Genomic DNA, 10278 nt, shown 5'->3' on the forward strand with positions numbered 1-10278 from the left:
TTTTTAACGGGTGCAGCAGCTACTCCGCCATTCAGCAGATGACTTATGAAAACGAATCAATTTTGCAGATAATATATTTTTCATAATACAAAATGTAATAGGGTACAGTACTGAAATGGGGGGATACACAAAAAGGAAAATGGTTGAGGATGCGTCTCAGCACTCGGCAATAGTTATAGTTATATACGCTGATTAGATTACATATACAATTATAGATACGTGGTGATGGGTATATAAAACGGTTTAAAAAAAAGGAGGTGCCTATATACTATTATTATATATGTATATACGGTTTGTGTGTAATAAAATAAAAGGGAAAATAGTTGGAGGATATTATAGAAAACATTAGTGTGAACTGCTCAAAATAGAATAGAATAAACACCAGTGGCTACTTGCACGAAATCGCCAGGTCGATGCAAAAAAAAAAAGGCAAATTGAACGATCGTCGCGTACGCCCATCAATCCCAACATTTCTCATTTGTACATAAAAAATTAGCGCTTCTTTTTGTTTTCCTTTGTTTTGGGGCACTTTTGAAGGAAAAAAACTTGGTCGTTTCGATGGGGGCGACGACTGGCAAAAATTGCAAATCAAAATGGCACTTGTTGTAGTGTGGATGGAGGGTATCAAATAATTACGTCATCATCGATTATTATTGTAACCTGTCTTCTCATTCGCGAATGACGAGTTTGCCCGCCGTCGACTCGGTGGTCGTCAACTCAGCCAGCAGGTCGACAACCAGCGTCTGACTTTCTTCTGCTGCGTTATTGTGAGTCATCGCCGAAGAAGAAGAAGAAGAAGAAGAAGAAGGTGGTGCGCCATCTGTTCCGCTCAAACCGAACGAAGGGATGCGGTCGGCGTTCTTGGTCAGCACCTGACTGATTCGCTCCTGACTTGCAAAGAGGACCCGGTCGATCACGAACACCGTCCCCAAATTGTAAATGAAAATGTCGGCCTCTTCGATGATGGCGTCGTTGATTTTCGTCACATCTGAATTGGCATCGTTAAAAAACCGTCAATTTAATCAAAATGCATCAGGAAAATTAGACTAGAATTGATCGTACTTGCAACGCGGGAGATGGTGGCCGTCTTGTTGCCGGCCATGGTGATGACGGCCCCGTCGACGAGGTCTCGATCGTGATACAACCGACGTCGCACGAAATGGTTGAGGAAGACGTCGCGCCGGAATTCGTCGTCAATGACGAACGGATCGGCCGTGTCTTGTGGCCACAAATTGAAAAAGGCCGAGTCTTTGGGGACGAAAAAGGTGTAGGTGATCATCTTCCAGTCGTCGTGACTGGGCAGGTCGTCCCTCAGCTGCGGCTGCGTCTGGTTGATGTAATCCAGAGCCAGACTGAAGGAAGGATGGCTGCTTCCGCTTCCGCTTCCGGAGACGATGCTGGGCGACTGCTGGCGAGTGCTGAGCTCCCGGTAGGTGTGCGAGAGGAACTGGGACGAGTACCAGGGCGATGTGACGAGCGGGGCCGATTCGACGTCGCGATGGCGGGCGTTCAACTCCCTGACGACCGTCGAGTTGACAAAGAGCAAATCGCCGACGAATTGAATGTTGCCCATGGAGACGGGCGTGTCGCCGTCAAAGACTTCCAGATCGTTGACTATCAATTTGCCTGTCGCAGTTTCGAAAATGGTTTGAATGAAATTGAATGCGCGCCAAAAATGGGAAAATGAATTTTCGTTTTCAAATTATTGATTACCGATGGGCGAGAAAGAGAAAGTGAGCGTTTTGCCGCCGAGAGTCGTCAACTCGTCCCCGTCTTTGATTTCCTTTTGCTTGACTCGCCCGCGAACGAAATGGTTCATCATCGTCTCTTTGACGAAGGATTCCACGTCGAACGGATTGAATCCCCAATCGATCGGGTACCACTGGGCGAACGAGTCGTCCATCGGGATAAACGCCGTGTACTCTTCATCTGCAGTACCACCGTAGAATGAATGATTTACTGTAGTTGGATAAGATAATGGCGATGAAAGTATTATGTAATACCGTCCAAGAAGGAGCTGGAAATGTTGACTTGTTCCAGGTAGCGCAAGAAATCGGAAGTGCCGCTGCGTAGAAAGTTGAGCACTTCCACCAGCTCCTCGTAAAACGGCCGACTGACGTTGGTCGGGATCAACTTTTGGCGATCGATCAGGACCGATCCAACGGGTTCGTGTTTCACCGTTTCTCCCTCGTGTCCACCGCTGAAATTCAATCAAATTTAATTAATTAATCGCTCATTTTCTTTGACGATCATGTTGATCATACCTTTCGTCGTCGTGAGCGGTGCCCAATTCGATCATGGGAAAGTGATCGCTGCCGTCGGAGGCGGTCACCATGGGGATGGCGCTAAACAGCTGAGACTCGGATCCTTCCACATCGCCGTGATACTCGTCCATGAACAGGTAATCCTCCAAGACGATGATGACTCCGTTGGGTGGCACTCGCACCTCTTTGCCAACGATCCTGACGCCATTGACGACCGCTGTCCCATCTGATTCGCCCAAACAATTTTTGAAATGTTTAATTTAAAATGACGTCATAGAGGGCAGTGGTGATGTGAAATTTACCTTTTCTGGTTTTGAAATGAAGTTGCCTGCCGCCCAAGGTGGTGACAGTCAGCGTTTTCTTGTTGTTGAGGCTGTTGTCTTTGTACCAGGGCGGGCTGAGTGAGGAGGACAGGTCGGATGAGATGTTGACGGCCCGTCCCAGGACGATGTGATTGAGCAGCAACTGGCGGACTCGATCCTTGTCGTCCGCAGTGGGTGACGGCCTCATGGGGGCGCTATTGCTGGGCGCCAGGATGGTGAACTCTTTGTCTGCGTTAGATTCGGGTACAAATGAAATTGATTTTGATTATAAATCTATAGACCTGTTTTTGCCAAATGATTCTTTCCATCAGAAAAGGAAATTGATTATGGTAAAGATGCGCCGATTTCTCCCGCGTGGCCTCGCCAAATTTAGCTGAGCCAGAGTGACTGGCCCTTTCAATATATTGGCAAATGTCAATGCCATCACACGGCGCATGTGGCTGCTGTTGCTGCTGCCCATCTGCCCACTTGCTGAGATTGGGTGATGTGTGCCCTTGCGGCCTTTGCCTCATTCGCTTTCGTTGCCTTTCCCAGCACTTGTCTCTCTCTCTCTCTCTCTTTTTTACCTTCCATTCCAGAGACATCATTATCCGCAGCCCATCTTTCTCTTTTTCTGTTGTTGTTCCATTCTCTTCTTCTTCTTCTTCTTTTTGAAATTTCGAAAATGGGAGAAATGCGCGAGAAACCCAAAAAGTTGTGACGTCACCCCGTCCCTTTTTTTTCTCCGATCCCCGCCAGTGATGATTGCCATGAGTTGTTGATTTATTTTTATATTGCTATAGGGGCTATAAAGGGAAACGTGAGTTGTTGTTGTTGTTGCTGTCGTCGCCTTGGGTGACGTGAATCAACTGCACTACAAAAAGAAGAAGAAGAAGAAGAAATGGGACTCGAACTGACCTGAGGTGAAGACGTCGTCGTCGAGGAAGACGAACCACAAGGAGAAGAATCCGTCGACGGATAGTTGTTCCGTCAAATCGCCCGGAATGAAAGCCGTGTTGGGGAATTCAATGCCTCCATCGTCGGCTGGCTTCTGCCGGCTCTGACTGCCCATGAACGACGACGCGTCGTCGGCCAACAACTGGTCGGCCAGCAGGAGCGACGATGCCGATGAACTCGTTCCTTCGACTTTGGTGGTGACTTCCACCAGGGCCGACTCGGACGTCCACTGGTCGACGGGCAGGGCGTGGGCGGCGCCAACAACAATCAGCAACAGGTGGACGAGTGCCGTCGACATGTCGTCAACGTGCCGGGGTACGATCGCACCCGTTTTGTTTTTGTTTCTAAACTTGACGGAATTTCTTTCGGCTTTCACTTGTTTCGCCCAGCTTCCAACGTCTCTTCTTTCTGACAGTTGTGCTACTGTTGTTGTTGTTGTTGTTGTCACACCGTTTGTTTTTTTGCGATTGGGCGCCGATGGACGGGATTCACTTTCCACCACGCGCTTGGCTGTCCGTGAATACTGGGCGTTGAATGAATCAAGAAGAAAGACGGGAAATGGTTTTTTGGGTTGAAAAATGAAAATAATCGACACACACACACACAACGACGAAAAAGAACGTGAAAGAGAGAGAGCCGAGAGAGATAAAATGAAAAGAGATGTAATGGGAGAGAGAGAGAGAACGAAAACAAAAATTAAGGTAAAAAAAAAAGAGAGAGGGGGATTTTGTGTGTGTGTGTTGTTGTCGGTTGCTGCTGCTGTACGTGTACAGGAGAGAGAGAGAGAGAGAGAGAGAGAGCCTGAGCAGTTTGACTGTGACTGCGTTGACCAGATGTGGGACGGACCCGCTTTTATACTCCAGTCTCCATCACATGGTGGACCAAAAGGTGGTGGTGGTGGTGCTGCTCTCCGTCGCCTCCCAGCCGCCCTCCCATTTCTTTGGTCCCATCCAGCGGCAGAGAGACTCTCGGGTGTATTATATTATTCTATCTCTCTCTCTTCCATCAACAACAACAACAACAACAAATAACGACATACAAGTTTCTGCTTCCTCCCACCCCACCCTCAACTCTTTTCTCCTTATTGCAGCACATATCGAGTGCTGTTGTGGATCCATCGGTGGTGGGACTATCATGTAAATGCCATGGGAGAATGAGAGAGAGAACATAGAGGCATCGCGCCAGGGCCATGCAGCAGGGAATCAAGGAGACATTAGACGAATCGAATCAAGAAGAGGTCACCCTCATCTTTTTTGGTTTTTGTTTTTTTGGGTTGTTTTGCGCTAGCTCAACACGGCCAGCAGCAGCGCAGAGAGATACAGGTGTATTTTGTGTTTTTGTTTTTTTGGGTGGGAATAAGAGTGAAAGAAATAGAAATATAACCCTGAAGGAGAGATAATAAGCTATTATTGCTAGACCCCCTTTTTCTTTCTTTCTTATACTCCTCAAGGTAAATTGCATCCCGGTACACAACATGTACAGCAGCAGCCAGCTAGCTCAGCTATCACCATGAGGGTGAAAGAAAAGAATCTCAGCAAAGAATCGAAATGAATAATGAATCTCTCCGCTTTTTGCTGGGCTCGATTGATTGATTGACTGATTCAAACGGCAAATGGTTACATAAAAGATCGATGGACCGGTTAAATCAATTGGTCAGTTCTCTTCTTTTGGGGGTCGAGCTGGAAAAAAAACAGAAAAGAAAAACAGCCACGTCCATGACAGTCAGACGTGGTGTGAAGCAAATTGAGTTTCTCGGAAAAATGTGTCCAAACAACAGTATATAAATGTATACATATATACGTGTAGATGAATGAATGAATGAATGATTTTTGATTGATTTGAAAGAAAGAAAAAAAAAGAAAAAAAAATTGAGTTTCGCCATATTTTTGGTTGGGCGATACCCCGGCGACTGGTTTGGCGTGAATATAAATAAATATCGCCGTCTCTCTTTTTCTTTTCAATTTGACTCATGCGCGCTGCGGAGAACTCTTTCTCTTTTAATGATACCAATCTCCAAATGATTCATTGGAAACTTGCAAGAAAATTATTATTATGCGTTTTTTTTTTACAAGGATAGAAGTTGACACCACCACCGGCCCGGATATGGTACAACAACGTCGTCATACCTGCCGCGTGCTGCTCATCTTCCAAATGGATTTTTCACGAATAAAAAGTAGCAAGGAAGCAACCTTGTAATAGATTCTCAATGTCGAATGCTGTTGTTGTTGTTATTGCACAGCCCATCGGAATAATTCACGTACGAACGTCGACCGGAGAGGACAAAGTGTAAAATGTGATGTAATGCGTCGTATAAGACCCCCATGTATACCAGCAGACAAATAACATATTAGCAATTAAAGAAAAGATTCACTTTGTATCAAGAAAATGTTGGGGCAGATGTTTTCCAGGTCGAATTGAATTCAGAAAATTACCCGATGACTGTTGAGAAATTTACGAACCAAGGCACAGCAGCCGTGAGAGGTGAATCGGCCTCGACCCAGACCCAACAGAATTATAAACCCCGCCAGATCACAAAATATAGTTGACGTTATCATCGTCTTTCATGGAATTTCCAAAACGAAGGTACGAAATTTTTTTTAAATTAGTTTTTTTCAAATTATTGCCGATGGAGTTGCGTTTCAAGTCGATTCTGCTTATGTAATTATCCGCACAATTGATCCATTTCATGCAGCCGCTTTTACGAGCAGTATAACAGAGTATATCCATCAATTGGGTAATTCGAACGGAAGGCGATTAACGGTTTAATTTATACGCGAGCAACCGCCCTCGCAAGATGGTAATTCCGACTATTACGAGAGAAATGGGACAGGTCCAAATGTGCAGCAATTACGCAAAAGAGATAGCAATTCTATCATCCGTATTGTGACGCGATAATGTAATATAAATACATGCAGCCGCCGTTGGTTTTTTGACCGGAATCAAGTCTTTCTGATTTATTGGAGTTTTGTATTCGTTTTGTCTGTTGGGAAAAAAAAAACGAGCGGCGCATAAGTTCGACCGACCACCAGAAGCCAAAACGGACCCCAAAAGCCAAATAGCCCGAAAAAGGTAATTCGTTTTTCAAACACGGGAATATATAAGGAGAGAGGGAGGAGGAGGGCATTTCACTTTCACTTTCTCCCGACAAGCGACCGAACGACGACGGACTCTTATAGCACACACACAACATGTGATAGGACACGACGGCGGCTAGGCTGCCTTTCCTCTCTCTCTCTCCTTTTGATTTTTATTTTATTTTTCCATTTGGCCCCACGGGGCACAGCCGAAAAATAGACGGGCCAATGTCCAGTCTCTTCGTCTCCTGTTAATATCCAAGCAACTATAACTCTATCACTGCGCTAGCAATGTGCTCTCCCCCTCCAGACTATTGTAGACTCCTGACACACACTCGAAATGCACCGTCTAATCTGGGATCTATCATCCTCTTATACGTAGATATGCCCTCCCACTTTCGTCTGCGGCCCAGTCTACTGCTCCTACACACAGTCCCTAATAAGCCCAGCAGTCACTGTGCATCAGTTTCCACTCTCTTGCTTCCTCTTCCTTGCCCACTTAATACTGGTGGCATTAGATAGTGAGAGACGATGATGCACATTTCCATGACGAGATATTAATAGGTTATGAATGAACCAGACAACCAGTCGCTGCGTCTCGTCTCTGGTCGTCAATTTGAATTTCCAAAATTATGTTTCCTGTCTGCAAGAGTGCAGCAGGACGACAATAGGGACAGTCAGATCTATCCGCTATGCCGAGAACTGATCGTTCACGTAAATGTATTCGAACGGCGTTCATCAGATAAATGTCAAACTGGTCTAGTCGTGTTAACTGTAACAATGAATCAACAGTCGGTCGACTGCTTATTCAAGTCGATCAAGTCGGCTGCACGCAGTTTCGGGCTTATTCCGCGCGATGGATCCACGTAGACGGTGTCTACCTATACCAACACATCAGCCACCCAGCGCATTTCAAGCGAATTGATTCGAGTTGTCAGCTCTCCTGATTTCCAACGTAACCGGCTCCTGTTTTCTCACAACTCTCAAGTCCATTTTGCTGTGGGAATATTCATTTTTCCTGGTAGCATGGAAGCGAGAGAGAAGTGTTAGATATATCTTCTCTCGGATTATCTCGAGCGAAACATCGCGCGTCTATAGAGCTACCGAAAAAGAGCCCGCGAAATTCGAATTCATTAGCGACGCGCGGATGATTGAAAGGGAAAAGTTGACGGCGGCGTTTTAATCAGAGAGCCGAGGCTGTGTGTATGAGAAGAAGAAAGAAAGAAGAAAAAAAATGAAAACGCCATACAACTATAACTATTTAGTTTCTCTCTAGACCGCCGTTTGAGTTGACTCGACGATCTGGGATTTATTTAGTGAGAGTGAGAGTGAATTTGGTTCTTTTCTGCTTCTGTGGAAATAAGAGACTTGAAAAAAAAAGGAGAAGGGGAAGACGGCGGTCTGTTGTGTCTGCTGCCTACATCTTACCTGTAATAGTCGCATGCCCAGTTCGGGCAGCAGCACAAATCGCGACCCATTCAACGCGCTCTCTAACTTCTTCTACACACACACACACACACATGGAGCTCGCCACTATACGGCTTGTGTGCATAGTATATATATTCTTGTCACCGCGAATGTGTGTCAAGGAGACGACGGCCCGCGCCAGCACCACCCAACCCACACCTGTAATATCCACCTTATAACCTAAACGTTGGATAGTATAGTACTACTATTATACACCACCCAAAAAAAGCCTGAAATAAAACAAAAGACTCAACTAGATTTCTTTTTACCGGCTTCATTTCACTGTCATTTTCTATTTGGACTCGTGTAATTTGTCGTTTCACTTTTATCGGGGGTGACGTCATTATACACACTACAACACTCGGACGAAATTTTAGTTTTGGGTCGGCAAGTGCAGAGGCACCTTCTGGGTTACCAGGGCGCGTGAGTGGATGTCATAAAATTCCGGATAAAGAAAAATGGCAATCAAATTGATTCCGTTTTTGCACAATCTGTCTACAGCAATTTCGATTTCGCGAGTGGTCTACTTATTTATGATATGAAAGTGATTGTTTGCGTTGATTGTTTTTGCGCTTTGATTGCCGGCGTGACATTGACACCAACAACAATTCGGATAAATTTTTATGGGTGTATAGACATTTCTGCACGATCATCAATGACCGGTGATGGTAAAGAGCAATTTAATAGTCTAAAAGTTTCACTGGAGTTGTTTGCCCTTGGCCGTGCCAGGTATTTTCAAACAGCGGGATATGATTGACCGTCAGCTCGTGACCTAAATGCTGTTATGCCAAAACATGTCGCTACTATCCCACAACTTGAGTATTACGGACATGTGGTTTTCCCGGGCTGTGGCAACCATTTCATCATCCTATCCATTTTTTGAATTGCGCGCCTATCGGTTAGTTAATAAAAGAAAAGGCAAATCAATGCCAGCATCCTTGAGAAGAAGAAGTTTCATCACTCACACATGTCCGGGTTCGTTGGTGATACACGTCCTAATGATTATATTCTCCCACGGTCATAATAATTCGCCGGCTGAGCGACAATGATTACATCGCACACGCCGGAATGAATCGATTCGGACGGAGAATCGACCGAGTCATAATAAATAAATCAAACAATGCGGAACTGAACACTGTTAGTGCTGGATGAGAGTCAGTCCCCACATGATGCAGGATATACGTAAATACACACAATGACTGAAGGTCCAGCGATAATAATAATAATAATAACGTACAGCAGACGGAGAGAGAGAGAGAGAGAGAATCACATCCTGCTTCGCAAACAACAGGAATCGATGCTGTCAACATAATAATCAATCGAATGGATTCGCCGAGGCAACCAGGATCCTCTTTCCTCCTCCTCCTCCCATGCGCCTGTGTTTACTTCTATCCATCCATCCATCCACAATAGGATGCTGTGTGTATCATTATGAATTTTATGTAGGGAGACTGCAGAGTCACAGTAGATGGTATTGTGATGGAGGAATACAATATAAATGGCGCTCTCCATATTCTTCTGTGATTCTTTGCTGGTGCAGTCAAGGATGCGTGAGATATCTCCATTACGGCCATTAGTCTCTGCTGGATGCCTGCCTGTTCATCCATCGACCGGCCATCCAGCACAGGGGGAGAACGGGGATTCAATTTGGTGGGAAATAAACTCGTAGGCTCAGATGGTTGGAGACGTGAGAAGAGAAACGGCGAATCAAAAAGGATAGAAAAATCAGCGGGGGAGAAGAACGCGGACGTGAGCGGATGGCCGTGTGGATGAGAGAGAAATAGAAAATGTTGCGATACGTTCGTGCCGACCAATTTGCGATTAGATAAAAAAAGAAAAAAAAAAGAAACATCAAGCGAGCGGCCGTGATGATTATTCACGTCATCTCGTCACGAAGGTCCCGGCCAACGAATGGGCGATCTTTTCTTCCATCGCCTCGATCGTCCCATCACTGGAATGGCAAAAGTGCAACAACAAAAGGAAAAATAACAACACATACTACAACAGAGTGTGCTGGCGACGGAGTAGTCATCGGAGAGGAATGTCGGTATGAAAAGTGGCTGGAATGCGATGAGATATGCCAAAGCCGCAAACGCCACAACCGGACAGAGAAATGCTGTACAAAGTTTCATTCTCCCCGCATCGTGATGCGAGCGTCATCGATAAAAAACACCCGCGCCGCTTGGCTTGGCATCAAACTATCAAAGCTCATCC

At 45.5% G+C, this 10278-nt stretch overlaps 1 protein-coding gene across 1 annotated transcript; it reads right to left on the reverse strand.

The window, feature by feature from the left end:
* Positions 1–56: 56 nt before the first annotated feature.
* LOC124188477 lies at positions 57–4346 on the reverse strand. Its single transcript, XM_046581120.1, has 7 exons — positions 3485–4346; positions 2567–2815; positions 2265–2490; positions 2004–2200; positions 1714–1929; positions 1063–1626; positions 57–988 (listed from the first exon to the last, which is right to left on the reverse strand). Exons 1-7 carry the CDS (start codon positions 3819–3821, stop codon positions 669–671), a joined length of 2109 nt encoding a protein of 702 aa, XP_046437076.1. The 5' UTR covers positions 3822–4346; the 3' UTR covers positions 57–668.
* Positions 4347–10278: the final 5932 nt, after the last annotated feature.

Source organism: Daphnia pulex, chromosome 2 (assembly GCF_021134715.1).
Source record: "Daphnia pulex isolate KAP4 chromosome 2, ASM2113471v1".
NCBI classification, from domain to species: Eukaryota; Metazoa; Arthropoda; class Branchiopoda; order Diplostraca; family Daphniidae; genus Daphnia; species Daphnia pulex.

Bases quoted from the DNA above. Each gene is read 5' to 3' on its own strand.
- LOC124188477 (XM_046581120.1), bottom strand. From the start codon at position 3,821: ATGTCGACGGCACTCGTCCACCTGTTGCTGATTGTTGTTGGCGCCGCC. The intron at 2,201-2,264 runs GTATGATCAACA...ATTGAATTTCAG, and splicing joins ACCGCTCACGACGACGAAAG to CGGTGGACACGAGGGAGAAA. The intron at 989-1,062 runs GTACGATCAATT...ATGCCAATTCAG, and splicing joins CACCATCTCCCGCGTTGCAA to ATGTGACGAAAATCAACGAC.